The sequence below is a fragment of the Eulemur rufifrons genome, chromosome 1, assembly GCF_041146395.1.
Source record: "Eulemur rufifrons isolate Redbay chromosome 1, OSU_ERuf_1, whole genome shotgun sequence".
Lineage (NCBI taxonomy): Eukaryota > Metazoa > Chordata > Mammalia > Primates > Lemuridae > Eulemur > Eulemur rufifrons.
The window spans coordinates 8,673,101-8,691,244 of record NC_090983.1 but is presented as its reverse complement, the minus strand read 5'-3'; the positions used below and the strand labels follow the sequence as shown (position 1 = coordinate 8,691,244).

The 18,144-nt window shown below is 43.5% G+C and overlaps 1 protein-coding gene across 3 annotated transcripts in view; it reads right to left on the bottom strand.

The window, feature by feature from the left end:
* Positions 1 to 5,829: 5,829 nt before the first annotated feature.
* Positions 5,830 to 18,144, bottom strand: part of SP110 (SP110 nuclear body protein) — a 29,693-nt gene continuing 17,378 nt past the window's right edge. Inside the window, exons 12-17 of one of the 3 annotated variants that reach the window (XM_069472014.1) lie at positions 16,671 to 16,749; positions 14,116 to 14,251; positions 11,271 to 11,334; positions 7,742 to 7,840; positions 7,152 to 7,294; positions 5,830 to 6,033 (exon numbers count right to left, since the gene is read on the bottom strand). In XM_069472014.1, the coding sequence (XP_069328115.1) occupies positions 5,932 to 6,033; positions 7,152 to 7,294; positions 7,742 to 7,840; positions 11,271 to 11,334; positions 14,116 to 14,251; positions 16,671 to 16,749 (623 nt within the window). In that variant the 3' untranslated portion in view covers positions 5,830 to 5,931. Of the gene's footprint in view, positions 6,034 to 7,151; positions 7,295 to 7,741; positions 7,841 to 11,270; positions 11,335 to 12,309; positions 13,869 to 14,115; positions 14,252 to 15,506; positions 15,576 to 16,670; positions 16,750 to 18,144 lie in introns of those variants that run through there. The other 2 variants (XM_069472061.1, XM_069472106.1) reach the window with 2 other exon arrangements.

Genomic DNA, 18,144 nt, shown 5'->3' with positions numbered 1-18,144 from the left:
AAATAATGACATATAATTGAATAGAATAAAAATATTTTATATAGAATAAAGGCTAAAAAATTTAATAATAATGCATATCCATATTATAAGACAGTGAAAAGACAGGAATTAGGGAACTGAGGGGTATAAAAGTGATGAACACATTGCCTTAAATATGTGGTACATTAAAGATATTTTATTTTTAACTTTGATATTTAAAAAATAACTTTAAAATACATTTGGAAGACGTATGGGTAAATATTAGAAGAATTAAAAACTGTTAGAATATCTTCTAAAATAAAAGGTAAAAGCAAGAAAAAAGAAAAAAATAACAAAAATATTAAAAAGAGAAAGGACAAAATAATTTGACAGCAACAAGGCCAACTATATTAATTTTAACAATAAATGCAATGGATGACTTCTTAGAAAAATATAAAAGTGGAACTGACTAAAAAAAAAATAGAATACCTGAATAGCCGCATAATTATAAAAAAGGCAGAGAATGTAGTCAACACTATCTCCCCAAAGAACTCTGGGCCATAAAATTTTGAGTTAGTTAATTTAAAACACTATAAATGGTCCAGAACATAATAAAAGGTAGAAATTTTTACAAGTTATTCCACCAAGCTAGGATAACCCTAACTCTGACTATGACAATATACAAAAACCATAGATCAATCTCATTTATAAATACAAAGTCCTGAAAATACTCTCTGCAGTGGTATACTAAATATATAACAGAAACAAAAATAAACACACAAATTTAGAATTCAACTTAGTTTGTTTTTCATAATGCTCTGAATGTAGAAATTCTGTAACTATTATTGTTGTATTTTGGGATTGAGCAAGTGGGAGAAGAGAGATACCAGTGCAGAACGGAGGAAGACAAGGAAGAAGTCTGCGGTGCTGGGTGGTAATCAGAGGTGTATTCTACAAGTAAATCATGTTAGTACATCATCGTCAAGGAGCCTTCCCTGCTCTGGAATTAGGCAGAACTGGCAACATGTGACTCCACCACGGAATGCTGGGAGTGGGGGAGAAACCACTTGTCTTTCAGTTCAAGCTCTCTGGTTCGCGGGGAGGTGCACCTGAGGAACCGCACCCAGTGAACTGTACCTGAGGGGTCTTGTCTGATCCAAACTTGATTTAGATGATGAGGTCCTGGACTTTGCTCCAATGCTGCAATAAGTGAGGCTTCTGGGGGAGGGGAGTGAGTGTCCTTTGCATGTGGGAAGGATGTCAGTTGCTGTGGCCAGAGAGTGAACTAAGGTAGACTGCTTCTAAAGGCGGGAGCAACAGTGTCTCTCCCAAGCAACATTCTCTTTTGAAATGTTCCTTTTGCCACTGATCCCATCAAGAGGTAGAGTCTATTCTCCGTCCTTCCCATATCAGCCTCATGGATGATGCCTGAATTCCCGATTCACAGAATAGTGAGCAATGAAATGCTTTTTCTTTAAAGAAACCAAGCTTTGGGGTTATTTGTTACACAGCAATAGATAGCAAATACACTGTCAAGGAGTGCCAGGGTCATTTCAAAACAACTCAGGAATCAACCTGAAGATGGGCAATTTGAGCATCAATGAATATATTAACTGCAATGGTTTGTAGCACAGTAAATATATTTAAATTGATGAGTTCAAGGTACTTTAAAGGAAAACAAAGTAAAACATCCCTGGTTACCTTTAGAGGATACTAGGGAACCAACTAATTATTTCAAACTCTGCTAAATACAAGAACCAAGCATTTATCCTGTCTTTCTTGTACAAAAAGTATTATTTCAAGGTAACCAAATACTACTGAAGAGAAGCTATTTGCAGATGAATTTTGACTAATAAATGTAAGAAAAGTGATAAAATCTGAATATCATGATTTTGCAACCCCTGATGGCATAGATCTAGGGAAGGAGCATCAGAGGCTACTAAAATCATCCGGTGGTGGATGGGTCAGGCTGATAACCCTGCACCTGCAGCCGATCTTAACAACAAAAGAAATACGAAGTTCCCTCTGTGACGTGCGCTTGCCAAAAAACAAATCAAAACACCCCCCCTTCAACCTGAATCAAAGCAAGCCCCTAGGTCTAACTTTCAGGTTATAAAAAATGTTAGGAAGAGGGAAACACGCACTAAGGGGAGGCAACCCAAAAATACCAAAATGTGAAAAATTTTACAGGACAAAAGCTACATACAGGTTCTTCAATAAATATATGACAAGGAAAGGAAAGGAGGGAACATGTAGCTTGCAAGAGACTTAAGAGACACATGAGCAAATGCAGTGTGTGGAATTTGTTTGGATCCTGAGTCAAACAAATCAACTCTAAAAAGATTTATGAGACAATGGGGAGAATGTGAACTATGATGGGTATTTGATGGTATTAAGAAAGTATTACTTTTTTTACGTGTGAGATATAATCTTTTAAGTGTAAAAAGAAACAATGGGGAGGGTGGAGGGTGCGGTGATGCCATGAAAGGTCTGAGTTTGAGTCAAGAGGGCGGCCGGTCTCATCTCAGACTCTTTGGCAATTGATGGCCCAACCCAGGGTCACATCAGCTGGATCCTGAGGCTGGGAATGTCACAGTGTTTCCTGATCAGAGTCAAGGAAGAGCTTGGAGACCGTTCTCTTTGGCTTCATAAAAGCACCTCTTTGAGATCCTTTTCACATTCTGCCTCTAAGTCAAGTCCTATCTGACCAAAGTTGGAATCCTAAAAGAGAAAAAAGCAAACAAAGAGACAAACAAAGAGACATCTAAGGACAAACCATTAGAGCCATCAAATGGCCTGTATTTTTTTTAGGAGCCCCGGCAGTCAGGCAGGATGGGTGGGGAGACGCTGCTACTAAACTATTGAAAACGATGAGACCCGACAGGTGATCTGGACCAAAAAGTTGGTTTTGATCACTGCACAGCCTGAGCATGGTGCAAAACAGATTTTTTTTTTTTTTAAGCACTTCTTGAAAGCCCACTTTTTGAAGGAAAGATGACTCTTCTGTTTTCCAAGGCCAGGGCTGTGCCAGGCCCTGAGGGGTCAACTCTTCCTCCCACTAGCACCGAGTGAATATCAGTTTAAATTTTTTGGTTTGTGAACATACCAAGTCCTGGCGTGGAGGCAGGGAGGGAGGCTGGGTGGAGATGGAAATCTTCCTTAGACACTACCCAAGAAATAGCTATACAAGTGAGAATAAAAATCAAGATAAATTCCATAAACTCCATAAACTAAAATTTAAAATGCCTTGCATTGGTTCACGCCTGCAATCCTAGCCCTCTGGGAGGCTGAGGCGGGAGGATCACTTGAGCTCAGGAATCTGAGACAAGCCTGACCAAGAATGAGACCCTGTCTCTACAAAAAATAGAAAAATTATCCAGGCATGGTGGTGTGTGCCGTGTCCCAGCTACTCGGCAAGCTGAGGCAGGAAGTCGCTTGAGCCCAGGAATTTGAGGTTGCAGTGAGATATGGTGATGCCATTGCACTCTAGCCTGGGTGACAGAGTGAGACCCTGTCTCAAAAAAAAAAAAAAAAAATGCGTTGTATTACAAATGGCTCAATTAGCTGTGCCTCCCTAGAAAAGAAGGATGAAACCAACACTGAATCTGAGGGCAACTCCAGGTGTTTGAGTCCACTGAGAAATTTAGATGTAAAAAAATCCAAGCACAAGCATGTAGAAAGTTTAATTGATTTTGTTTACTTAATTCGTTTATTTCTGTATTTCTGAGACAGGAAGAACAATGTAAGCATAAACTGCCTTTCCTCCTGGTTTGAACAGGAGGCAGGATGCAATTTACTGTTCTCAGTGGGAGTGAGCTGCCTATCTGGGCACTGAGGATGGATTTTTTCAGCTACCGTTTACAACAGGGGTCCCCAACTTATGGTGAGCTGTATAATTATTTCATTATATATTACAATAAATGTAATGCACTTGAATCATCCCAAAACCATCCCCCCTACCACCATCCGTTGAAAAATTGTTTTCCATGAAACCAGTCCCTGGTGCCAAAAAGGTCGGGGACTGCTGGTTTACAAGGACTCTCCCCTGTCCTGTTTGCTGTTTTTTTTTTCTTTGCCACCCACACCTTGCCTCCAGGAGTGGCAAGGTAGTTTTCTTCCACGATCCTTGCCTTGTTTGAGTTCTCCTCAGGATGACACTGGGTGCAATCTTTGCAAAGTTCTGCTGTCCCAGAAATTAGGGGGAAGTAGAAAGGACACAAAAAGGCACCGCTGGGATAGGGCAGACCCAGAAATGCCGATGCTGTGGGTCCCAGGACACATCGTTTCTCTGTGTACCAGAGTGATATCCAAACCCAGTTCTTGGTGTGTGTGCGTGTGTGTATGTGGCTGATCCTACCTCCCTGGGGAGCAACCACAAGACAATTGGCACAACAAGCAGGGAGTCTAGGCGATGACCACCACCACTGGGTCCTTTCTTCTCTTGCACTGGCTTGCTAAGTGGCTCCACCGCATGCAGCTTACCTGCACCTTGAGTTGTGTTGCTACCTGCTGGCAAGCTTGTGCTTTGAGCTGGGCTGCTTTGTGCTACGTTTGCTGGGCTCTACCAGGTCTCTGTTAATAGATTGAAGTGACCAAAGTTGACAGAAATGATGATAACTGGCATTTAGGCACAGGAGTATGGGAACTGTTGGAACTATTGACTTGCCCAAATGCCGCGTGGTCATAACATAGCTCTAAAATGTTCCATAGTGGGCGTGGATACTCTGACCCAGTGAAGGATAGATTAAAATAATTAAAATAAAATTATCTTTGGCACTTATAGTTGGCTTTAAAAACGGAACCCCATGGGTCTTCTCCCCTGTTGAAATCGTTAATACAGTTCAATGTGAATCTAAACAGGGCCTTCAATGACTGAAACTCGTTATATAAGATCTATTTAGAGAAGGGGTGATGATCCCCACTGTTGCTCCATTTAACAGCCCAACCTGGAAACAATGAACAGTGTCCATGGTGAATTACCTGAGCGCTGTGCCCCCACCCATTAAGGCCCCTAAACCCACTATTATTGATAATGCTGACTCCATCCACTCAGCAACTGGCAAGTACCCTGTCCGATGACAGCCCTGTCCAAGCAGAGTCACTGGACACACTCATTCCAGACACTCCTCACCAGAAGCACAACAGACGATGGGCCACTGCCCCACACGTGGTACACGGACCCAGCACTGCAGTAAATTTCTGGGCATGTTCCAACCCTGTATTAAAAAATGTATTTAAAAAATGCCATTCTGTAGATGTATCAGTTTATTTTACAATATTGATGGAATTTGCATTCTTTCCCATTTTTTTTTTGTTACAATATTACACTGAGCATCCCTGATTCCTAAGGTATTTCAAATCAGCATGGAAAACATGATTTTACAATAGATGGCATTGGGGACCACTGTCTTAAACACTGAATGAATCCAGCGAAGCATCAGGCTGGCTCCAGGGCCAAGTGGGAGAAGCCCCAGTGCCTCTGCTGGGAGTTCCCAGCTAAGGGGAAGCTCCGCGTGGAACTCATGTCTGGAGAATGTGTGAAGGTTGGGGAGAGGGACTCGGTGCAGCCGGTGGATGCCTGCGACTTGTACCTGCAGGGAGGCTCTGCAGAGACAAAGTTCAGTTCAAACCTGTCATTCCATCCTGATGCTACTAATAAGTGCGTGGCATTGAGCAATACTTGGCCTTCAATCAAGGAGGATCCCCTTGTCCTTCAATACTTTATTTGCTTTTCACACTAGAGCATTCTGCTTCTGACACCTTTGCTTTGTAGTCATCCAAATATCCATAATCTTTCCCTAAAACACATGGACACCATTAGCTTTTGTTCTAATTTTTATTTTAATGAGTCATTTGCTTCCCCATCCCAAGTTAACTATGACAATAATGGTGGCATGTAAAGGTAACAGTATGCAAAAGCGGTCGTTAAGAAAATGCCATTCCCAAACGTGAGGACAACCTGGCGCTGGGAACTCAGGGACTCTGAGGCGAGCCTTCAGACGTGGGGGGGCTGCAGCCTGGCGACTGAGAACGTGGTGGTGGGAATTCACCTGCTACTTGCCTCTCTCTTGAGATCTCCTGCAGGACAGAGCAAACAGTGAGGTTATTCTGGAGGCTCTTCTTTCGTAGATGTTGAAGATCTCACTTCCTGGTGAATATCTGTCCCTGGACATCACTCTGGATCTCAAACCCAACGTGTCTAAATGAAAAATTAGCTCCCTCCTCAATCAGTTCTTCTTTTGGACTTCACTTAATGATAAAATCATCTTTTCCTTGTCACTCAAACCCAGACCCAAGTTCTTCTTTCCCAATCCCTTTCCCATCTATTGCTTTTCTTTTCTGTTTCTTCCTGTCTAGAGAACATTCTTATGATTTCATCCTCGTGACAATCAATCTTCCTTCCTTCATTCCATCCTCCCTCCTTCCCTTCCTTCCTTTTTTAGAGACAGGGTCTCACTCTGTCCCCCAGGCTGCAGTGCAGGGGCACGATCATAGCTCACTGTAACCTTGAACTCCTGAGCTAAAGCGATCCTCCCTCCTCAGCCTCCTGAGTTGCTGGGACTACAGGCGTGCACCACTGCACCCGGCTAATTTTTTTTAGTTTTTGTAGAGATGGGGTCTCACTATGCTGCTACCTTGGTATCCAACTCCTGGGCTCAAGTGATTCTCCTGCCTCAGCCTCCCTAAGTGCTGCGATTACAGGTGTGAGCCACCCCACCAGGTGAGTTTTTGAGTATTATTGGGAGGCTTTGTGTTGCGTCCTGGGATCACAAAGACCAGCACGCTCTGCAGTTGTTCCCAGGACGGGAACACTGTGCAGAGGGGAGGAAGCGCAGAGGAGACAGGATGGCCTGTAAGTACTACAAAGACAGGCAGATGAGCTGAGCCTAACGAAGGTTTATCACTTGGAGGCCGCAGGAAAGTAGTTTCTGGCATCTATGTCTTCAGCTATTTCTTTCTAGCTTCTTAAATCTCTCCCGACCTCAAAACCCTTTGTCTGCATTTAAAGTTCTCCACCATCAGGACCAATCTGTATTCCCAACTTTGTCACCCACAATTTTTTCTATGAATCTTTAGCTATTTCTAAATCACCCCGTTGAATCCTAATGGGAATTCTTCACATTTCTGCTGTTGAAATTCCACTCCTCCTTCAAGGATTTAACCCAGCAGCTATCTGTCCCTTGCCATTACACCTTCAGCATCTGTCTTAGGCTCTTCCTTCTGCAACACACACTCCGCTTCCAGTCCTTTGTGCTTCTCCCTTTTCCTTTAATTTCAAATTCTTTTGCCGTGAGCCAAACTCCGTCCTCATTCTGAATGCACTTCTCTGAGGGTCCTGTAAGAAAAAGACAGCCCCCCCTGGGATCCACCTCGATCCTCTAGGAACTCACTCCAAAGTCCCCCACTCCTAATTGTGGCCTTCCACCTTTCTGGGTGGACAGAGACTCCCTCTGGGAGGTGGGAGCAGGAGCAGGAGACTGGATTCCTCTTCCCTTAGATGGAAGGAAGCCCGAAAAGCCCATCTGAGTGGTCAGGGGGTGGGACAGGATTTGCATCTCATGTGACACCCACATGCAGCAAGGACATAGTGATGAGTATCGCAGGGGGCTGGGGTGGTCTGGTGGTCAGAAATACCATGATATGGAAAAGGTTGGAAATTCTTTCTTAAGAAGCATTTCTTTTTCTGCAGCCTCACTAGCAGGGTGCATTTCCTGAACAATGACACACATGGTATTTCCCTCCCTTCTAGGGATTCCAGGGAGCACAAGGCCAAGGAGCTCACCGAGTTTCATTCTCTCCACATATAAAACGCCCTTCTCTTTACCACAGGTCACAGGAAGTGTAGGACACTGGAAATCCACAGTGTCATCCCTAGGTTTTTCTGCAAGTAGAAGAGGACAGTTAAGTGTTATTCAGTCTTCATTCCATCTTCCTCTTGAATTCACCTCTCCATGAGTTTCAATAATTATAAATAACAACAATGACAATCTAAATGGCATTGGGGAACCGTCTCTGGTTAATTTGCAGGAGTCTTCCATTGCAAGTGGCAGATTAGCCATGTGTACAGAGTGGTCTGCAACCAACAAAGCCACCACCGCCACCAACACTACCTCAAACCAAACATTTCAATGGAATACACAGGGCTTCTTTGGTGAGCGTGTTTTACTTTGCAAGCTAATTGACCATGACCTAATATTCTTTTATTCCATAAGCATCCTACTGATCTCTCTGTGCTGATGGAAGTTGCCTACCTAAAATATTTCTTTGTGTTTGTGTTTCTGGAGAAAAAGGTCTTCATTTATAATCTATTTTCCTGATTCAAATGGAGACTTGGGAGAGTGAGATGGTTGGCAGGAGGGTGGCGCCAGTCTCCACTGTCTGCTGTCTTCATTTTAGTGCTTTCCTGTTTCTTCCTCTATGAAAACCCTGGAGAGTTCTAGACTAATCTGGAAAGTTCACAAGGAGAGGTTTGGCAACTCAGAACTGCTGAGTGGAAATCTGGGGTTCTGATGCAAGAGAAGCCAAGTCCCTTAGGCCAAGGACTTCCAAAGCCACCCACCTGGCACCAAAGGGCAGCTTTCTGGTCTGTCCCCAACAGTCCTGAGTGTGACTCAGCCTCACCTGCCCTCTCAGCAAACAGGCCTTAAGGATGGAACCCTGTGGCCCCAGGAAGCTGTGGGACAGGCCTGCCTGGGCGCTCCAGCATCAGCCAGCTCATCTTCTAAGGGAGCTACAGCAGCGTTGGGATCAGGGCCCCGTCAGTACATGGGAGCAAACAGCAAGGAGCTGCTATGAAGAGTAAGCAATTGACAGAACAGAGCGAGCTCGTGGAAAGGAAAAGCATGGTGGAGACGATTAAAAAGAAAAGCCTAATAGAGACAAGGAAGAGCAGAATGGGAAAAAAAACTAGTGATCCAGAGACCAACTCCAGGAATTCTTACAGAACATAGGGAAAAAGCACAAGGTGGAAATTGTGCATGGAAAGACGGGAAGGCTGGGGAAAGATCTGGAAGCTCTATGCTATCCACAAGAGGAGTCTGGGGAGGGGTGGTAGGAGCAGAGATGGGGGGGCAGGAGGAAAAGTAATAGTCAAGGAAACAGCAGGAGCAGCAGACACACTGTGTCGTCCACCCTCACGACAGTGTGTAAGAAAGAGAAGGCAGCGACTGTTCTCGTTTTACGGATGGGGGCGTGGGCTCGGGCTTGGCGAGAGCGTTGCTGGTGGTCACTGCACTATATAAGGAGCAGCTGGCACTGAATTCAGACACGCCAGACTCCTAGTCTAGCGCTCTTTCCCTGTCATCAGAAATGCCGCAGGGAGGTTTCACATCATACGACTGATAACAGCACAGGCACCCTGTGTTTAATCAGAAGTGACAGACAAGGCGGAAGCGCTGAGGACGCAGGAGAAGCTGAGCTAACTGCCAGTGTCTGCCTGGGCTCCTGCCTCTGCCTGTGTTTCAGTGTTTCATTAAAAGCCTAGGAGGTATGTGGGTTTATTTATTTACTTTTTTAGTGTAAAGAAAAAAGGACTTGGAATTAGAATATCTAGGTTGGTTTTAGCTCATGTGTCTTTAATTGAATCTGTAAAATGGGCTGGTAAGGCTGACTTATTGTGAGGATTAAATGATACAAATTAAATGATACAAAGTGCTTTGTCAATTGTGAAGTGCTGTACACACTTATATCGTTATGAAGGCCTCTGCGTAAGGTCGAGCGGGTTGTGCACTGAGCAAGGATTCCACCTTTAAAGGTGGTGCTCTGAGTCACATCAGAAATAATGTGTTCACTTAGTACAACGATCTTCCAGCAGAGGGCAGCAAAGGATTTGGTTTCAGAAATCAGCTCTGCCAGCGAACTGAGGAAGGGGCACCTTTTTCTAATTCAAACAAATGCATTCTATGGGCCCAGATATTGGTATCTATACTTGCTGAAGAAGAATGAATAACGGGTTGATTCATCAGTTATTTAAGTACTAGGTACGTGAGGCGCAGGGAGCTGGACATAGAGCCATGGGCAAGACTAATCCACTTTCTGACCTCGCATGGTTTTCCCGCCGTGAACAGGCTGTGCACAGATCATTAATTACAGCTGACATAAGCTCCATGAAGAAAAAACGCAGGCTTTACGAGGGCATGTCGGGGAGACCTGCCCCCGTCTGCCGGACAGAGAAAGCTCCCAGTGACAGTTAAGGTGAGGTCTGAGGGTATATAGCAAGAGAGGGCAGGAAGGGATTGGCTTTGGGGAGGGGTGTGTGGTGGGGGAGACTCACGTGAGGAGGCCCTGAGCAGGGAAGAGGTGAAGCATTCAGTGTCCAAGTGACCCACGTGGTGAGAAATCAGGCCAGTGTGACCCTAGGCCTGGGGGTGGGGATTGGATTATGGCTGTTGATTCCGTCCTGTTTCTTGACCTGGGTGTGGGGTATGTGGGTGCTTTGTGGGTGTGTGTTAATCCATCAGGCGTACACTTGTGATACATGCATTTTTCTGTAAGTACTTTGCACTAATGCTACTCAACATTCTGGCCTGCGGCAAGACAGGAGCTCAATCAGGGTCAAGGCATTGCTGTCTCCACGGAGGAGTCTGGCTGTGAAAAGTGCTGAGTGTCTCAGCTGATTTACAAGCTGCTCATTCTTGCAGACCTGCGAGAAACAAGGTTGGACATGGCACCAGTCTGGGGACCCCACCTGTGTGGCACCTATTATGCTCCAGGAATGAAAAGAATGAAGGCCAGTGGGGCTGGAGCCCAAAGAGGGAAGAGAGCGTGACAAGAGATGATGCTGAAGAAGTAAGACATGGAAGCAGAAGAACAATGAACGTCAGAGGAGGTGCAGGAGGGAGAGGACAGCGATGCAAAGGGGCCTGAGAGTGCAGGGGGACAGGGCAGGAGCAAACCCAGCCTGGACGGCAGAGCCCAGCTCCCAGCGCCCAACCAACACAGGAGGAGAAAGGAGAACACAGGCGTTCTGTGCTTGGATAAGGGTTTCCTTTAATTCCTACAAGGGAGGAAGTAGAAGTTTATATCGGGACTTGACTTATGGGTTCGGTGATCTCCCTTAATCATTTTTGGGTCTTTGTACAGCTCTGTGTTAAAGAATCATTCCAAGTGTGGAAATAGCCACCGGGCGCTGAGAGAGTAGGTTAGGCGGCAGTACTGATGCACCGCTGTTTGGCTGGCCCCTCCTGGGGGTGGACAAGAACCTAGGAGAAGGACAAAGACGGTGGAAGGGAAAGAGGAGGAGAGGGAGGGTGGAGCCTTCAGCAGGGGCCAGGGCTCCGGGAGCCGGAGGGGGAGCTTCATGGCCTGCTTACCCCTCTGGCCAATATTTTTCTGAAATCTTGTTTTCAAACTTGAACAGATACCTTTCTTCCTTTTCTTGTTTTAAAAAAATTAATAATCACTTATAGCTATAAGCATAGATTTACAAGCCTCATATGTCAACAATTTTAGAGTAATTTTTCCTGTCTTTCTACCAGTTTAGAGAGAGAAGCTATATCTGAGTCCCTGTGAAAGGAAAATGATAGCACTGACTAAGGAAAAATAGCACGTTCATGTTTACAGATAGGAAGGCTAAAAATATTACAGAAGCCAAATTTTCACTAATTATGTATCCATATTTAACATAAATACTAGAAGTAAATAAAGGGATGTATGAGATTCACCCCTAATCTGCGGGGGACATGTCCCAAGTCCCCCAGTGGATGCCTGAAACTGCAGATGGTATGAGCCCTGTACAGCTGGGGTCCCCAACCCCTGGGCCCTGGACCAGTAGGGTCCATGGCCTGTTAGGAACCGGGCCACACAGCACGAGATGAGTAGCCGGTGAGTGAGCAAAGCTTCGTCTGTATTTACAGCCGCTCCCCATTGCTCACATCACCGCATAAGCTCTGCCTCCTGTCAGACCAGTGGCAGAGGCAGCTTCCCATAGGAGCTCGAACCCTACTGTGAACTGCTGCAAACTGGGCGTGCGAGGGCTGTAGGGTGCGCGCTCCTTGTGGGAATCTCATGCCTGATGATCTGAGGTGGAGCTGAGACAATGATGCCCTCCCTCTATCCCCCGACCCCCCCAACCTGTGGAAAAATTGCTTTCCATGAAACTGGTCCTGGGTACCAAAAAGGTTGGGGACTGTGGCTATGCAGACTATATTTTTTTTATTTGATAACCAAGACGGCTACCAAGCAACTAACAGGCAGTGTACACAGCGTGGAGACGCTGGACAAAGGGATGATTCACACCCTGAGTGGGATGGAGAAGGACAGTGTAAGATTTTATCACGCTATGCAGAAGAGTGTGCAATTTTAAACTTATGAATTGTTTATTTCTGAAATTTACCATTTAATGTTTTCGAACCATGTTTGAACGTGGGTAACTGAAACCATGGAACGTGAAAGTGCTGATCGAGGGGCCAACATAGCATTATAAATATCACACAGAAAGGGCTTTCTAGGGAACAAGGACAGAGCGTAAAGCAGTGGTCAGTGCTGGGTGATTCTGCTCCCGGGGGATATGTTGCAATGTTTGGAAATTTTTTTATCTGAGAAGCAAGATTGGGAGGCAGGTGCTCTGGCCTCTAGTGGGCGGGGGGCGGGGCCAGGGATGCTGCTAAAGGCCCCAGGATGCACAGCGTGGCCTCCATAGCAACGAGTTATTCAGCCCCCAAAGTCAATAATGCCGTGTTGAGAAACTCTGGCGTAAACCACACTGCTGAAGATAAACTGATTTGTCTATTAAAAAAATGTCTCCACAACCATAAATTTCTCAAGTACGTTAAATGACAAAAACAAAATAAGAAAAATGGCAGCAAATATAATAGTTTATTTCCCTTACTGATTAAACAAAAAAATGACTAGTACTATATAAAAATGGGCAAATATGAATAGGTGAACCTCAAAAGAAAAAATTCTAATAATGACACATTTATTTAAAAAACATGTAAATTAATAAAGCTAGGCTAGATAAGGCTGTGGTAATCCATGATCTTCCCAAATCTCATCAGTTTATTACAGCTGTCACCAAAGTATGGCCTGAGGGCCAAATTGGCCTGCTGCCTGTTTTTGTAAATAAAGTTTTATTGGAATGCATTGATTCCCATTTGTTGTGTCTCTGGCTGCTTTTACGATACAAAGGGAGAGTTGAGTATTTGTGATAGAGACCGTATGGCCAGCAAAGCCTAAACTACTTATCTTCTGGCCCTTGTGGGAAAAAGTTTGCCGAGTTCTGGTTTACAACAACAAAGGTCGACTTTTCCCTCATGCTACGTGTTCATCACACATTAGTTGAAGCTCAGCCCCACATCACCAACAATCCTGGCTCCTGGTGACAGAGCAGCCTCTGTCTAGCACATGGCTGGTCTTGGGACACAGGGAAAGAAGACATGTAGGCCCCTTAAAGCTTTGGCCTGAAAGTGACTCTCTCACTTTGGTCCATGTGTTTTTGGCTAAGTCAAGTCACATGGGCACTCCTGAGTCCACAGGGCAGGGCCGTATACCCTTCTGAGGAGGTGGGGCACCGGAATATCGGGTAACAGGAATACAACATACCACGGCGTGTTTAATCATCTACATAGTGCAAAGAAATTCAAAGGAAAACACCAGCGGGATATCATTCTTTGCCTTTACGTTTGGCAAACAGAACAATCCTGTTATTTCTAAAGCTGCTGAAGGTGCAGGGAAAAGGGTGTACATACGATGTTAATGGGAGAGTAACTGACAATAATTTTGGCAATTTCACAATCAACATGTGCTAATTTTAAATATGCAGACTCGATGACCAAGCAACTTCACTTCTAGAGATGAACCATTAAGAGATAATGCTGAAGATGTGTCCACTTTGAGGATTGGTGCTACTTTCATTACTGAGTCGGCCAGAATCAAATGAGTCTCCCATGCTCAGTAGAGTAGTGGTGACTCTGTTGATAGAAATGAAAACATCAGATACTGGGGAGTGGCCATGTGAGTCCTCATGGCAATGCCAAGGTGAGCAGCACCCTGAGAACACACTTCCTCCTTCCAACAACCACTGACACCAAAGGTCCTCGCTTGTCTGTACTTCTACTTCCTTCTACTATTAACTTCACATGTGTACCCAACCCTGTACCTGCTCCAGGACAGACCCTCCCACACTGAGCCATTCAAATGGCGGATTCCATCATCAGCCTTACCCTTTGATCTTGCCCTTTGGGCCCTTGTCATGATCTTTGAGCTGCAGGTTGAGTCGTCCGTCTTCCTTTGAGTCACCTGACCCACCCCTGGGAGCTTTTCTTGGATGTCATTCCCAGGTGAAGTTGCCCCTGGACCAAGCAAGCAGTGATTTGTGAATAGTTTAAATTGGGGTCCCCTAATTAGTGACCCCCCTTTTCATTGCCCCCTACCCTTTCAGGAGATCTCTGTACCTCACTTTTGTCTTGCCATTTCTCTATAATTACTTCTCTCTTTTCTTGTGTATATCTCTCTTTCTCCCCCAGACTTACAATACTCACCATACGTCTTCCTGTTTTTTTTTTCCTTTCAACTCCTCTTTTTGTCTATTAATTATAGATATCTCAATTAGAGTACAAGCTCTATAAGCACACCCTTACACTCAATCTATCTTTGTTGCATGAACGTATAACAGGCACTAAACTTCTAGAAATATCAGAAGCACATATTTTTCATTGTTATAAGTGGTAACGGTTTCCCTGACTATTCAATCAGTAGGTTTCAGGGCAAGGGCAGATGCTGGCTAGAACTGAGATGCCACTGCTCGGTGAGGCCATTTTGGAGACCTTAGACAAAATCTTGAAACACAGAATTTGTTGAGAGCAAAAGGGGATTTCTAAGTTCCAAAAATTACCTCTGCACACCAGAGAAAAGCTTGAAGGTCTGAATGTCAAGTTTTCCCAGAAGTTACGGGTACTGAACACTCAGCAAATGACAGAAAGTTTCCTCCGGCCCAGGGAGGAAGCGGGGCGGGGGATGGGGAGGAAGAGGCCAGGGGAGGAGAAGGGCAGCAGACCTGAGTCCCTTCCCAGCTCACAGCCCAAGGCTGAGCCATGTTGGGAATAAGCAGAAAAACTGCGGGAATGTCCACAGCAGTGAGGCTCATGTCCTGATTCATGTTTGGGAGCTTGGAGGAGATTCCTTCCCAGAGGAAAAGAAGATGACACATTTATTAATATTTAGAAATCATCTTTACATCACTAATAATGAAAGAAATGCATGGTTTAGTTTCAAGGATGCCCAAATATTTAAAAAGTTTTATCACATCTAGTGTTGAGGATGTAGAAAATGAGTGCTCATATATTGTTAAAGGGAACATAAATCATTATATTTTCTGGGGGACAATTTGGTAATATGTACACACTTTAAGATATACAGACTCTAACCAAACAATCTCATGTTTAAAAAATCAATTCTAAGGAAATTACTGGACAAGTTGTGCAAAGATAAAATACACATAAACCTGATTTCTATTTTAATATAAAAATTGCAAATAAGCTAACTGCCCATTAGTAAGTGATTATTTAAACAAATTGTGCTTAACCATAGAGACCAAAGAATACAGAGACCTTCTTTACACTTAGGTTTTTTCCTGGAAGATTTTCCCAAAGAGAGTTTATTTCCATTATCCATAGGATCTAGAAAGTAATGAGAAAGAAAGTAATTTCTGAATAAGCCAATTTTACATTTTTGTGACCACACTCATCTCTGGCAATAGTGAACAGACAAGCATTTGGCAATATTATTTCTGTGCCTTCCTTTCTAATGGCAAATGATGGCTCCTGAAAAGAGTCCTCAGGGAGCAGGATGCTAGTCCTGTGCCAGCGAGCTGCTATCCATGGGATCCTGGACAAGCCAATTCATCCTTTCTGTGTCTTAATTTCCTCATCTGTAAAATTGTATTAAATCATTCAACCTTCTCCAAGGGATGTTGTGAGAACAAAATACAATTATTCATCAGAAAAGTTGAAATATTACTATATAATTCAGTGCAATGTAGGAGAAACTTAAAAACGATCATTTAGATTTTAAGATTGTAAAATTTAACCCATTCTTCCTGGCAATAATTTAGATAATTGTTATTTGAAAGTCACAATTGTCTTGTGAAGGTTCTGTGAATTTGTGACACAATGATCATATCACCAACAAAGAGAAGAATATTGAGCTGTTTTTTTCCCTCTAAGGATGGTGGTATCAGCTTACTCCAGAAATGTCAACTATGGCGGCAATGCTGAGTGGTGAATTAACATGCACCATTTTACCAGCACACGCTCACAACACAGCCAGTTGCACATGCTCAGGCACAGCATGACATGCATGTTTATGACAAGCTGTTCTCTTCCCAATTTTCCCAGAAAGGTCACATGAGAAATATGGAGACGGGAACCCTAGAAAAAAGCTTGATCCATGGGTCCAAGAATATAATCAGGACATGCATTCTCAGTGGTGGTGATGTTGCCCCCAGTAGAGCCAAAATTGGTTCCTGAGCGGTGAAAAAAATCTTATAATGTACAGGTTACACACACACACACATATATTACATAAATAGACATATAGTTGTGGTATTAAAATATCATGGTGAGGGCCATGATTAGGAAAAAATTCAGAAAGGCTCTCTAGCACAGTGATAAAGAAAAAAAAAGGTTGCGAAATACTGGCTTAGAATGAAATAGCTCTGAATTTGGGTTCCTGATGACTGCACTCTGAGACTTAGCAATCCCTAATCTTTATCTTGTGTGACCCTTGGTGGTGTGCTAGGCGTCTCCTGGGACTTCTTTCCTGTATTCATTTCTGAAGTGCCATCACTGATCTCTGAGAAAAGAGATTTCAGTAAATGCCCCCCGGGGAAGTTCCACTAAGAATCTCCCAGAGACTCAGGAAGGCCCTTGCACACTCTGGAGCTGCGGGCTGGAGGCTTCGGGTCTTGCCCTCCTAAGAATGCATCTACCAAGAAGCCTGGTGCTGCTCCCGTCAATGTGCTCGTCTGCCACTTGGGGGAGGAGCAGACCGAGGCTGGCCAGCAGTGGTTCCTCTCCTGATAGAGACATGCAGGATGGGATGCAGGATCTGAGACCCTGGGCCAGACGCTCTCAAAGTGAGGTCTGTCAGCTCCTGGGCAGTCCCTGAAACCCTTTCAGAAGATTTGCAACGTCAAAATTGTTTTCATGATAACATGTTATTTGCCTTTTTCACTATTTCGACCTTTGCACACATCATGCAAGAGCAATGGCAGGTAAGACTGCTGGTACCTTAGTACAAATCAAAGCAGTGTCCCAAAACGTCAGCGGGAATCATTGTTTTCTTCACTGTCACCTGCTCACCATCATTTAAAAAAAAAAAGTCAGATTCACTTAAGAATGTTCTTGGTGAGCCAGTAACAATTATTAATTGTATTACATTTCTACCCTTGAGTATACATCTTTTTAATATTCTATATGGAAAAACTTGGAAGTACATATAAAGTACTTCTGCTGCATCCTGAAATACCATGTTATCTCAAGAAAAAATCTTGTGTGATTGTTTGAGTTGCAAGTACACTGTATAATTTAGTGAACTGATATTTTCCAAATGTCTGTGCTATTATAAAATCTTACATTAGTAGAAGATCCATCCAAAATGCAAGATGGCATCATATATTTTACTGTAACAGAGTAACTTCATAAAGTTGACTGATATGGTTTCAGATTCTACATTACAACTACTGTTTAAGAAACTACCACTTACTGTATTTTGGTGTTGTATTAAAGATCAACATCCACAGATATCTCAAAAAGACTTTTAAAGTACTCGACCCTTTTCAACTACAAATCTGTGTGAGGCTGGATTTTCTTCCTATACTTTCAACCAAAACAACATATCACAACTGATTGAATGTAGTAGCAGATATAAGCATCTAGCTTCTTGTATGAAGCTAGACATTAAAATAACTTTGCAAAAATATAAAGTGATGTCACTCTTTTCACTAATTATTTTTTGTTTTGGAAAATACATTTATTTTTCATAAAACAATATGTTACTTATGTTAATGGGTAATTGGCTTTTTGTTACTTTTAAATCAATTAATAAATAAATACTTTAAAATTATTAGTTTTAATTTCTAGTACAGTACATATAGACATAAACAACATAAAAAAAGAGCTCCTTGGAGTCCTCAATGATTTTTAAGAGTATAAAGGAGTTTTGAGACCAAAGACTTCAGAGCTGCTG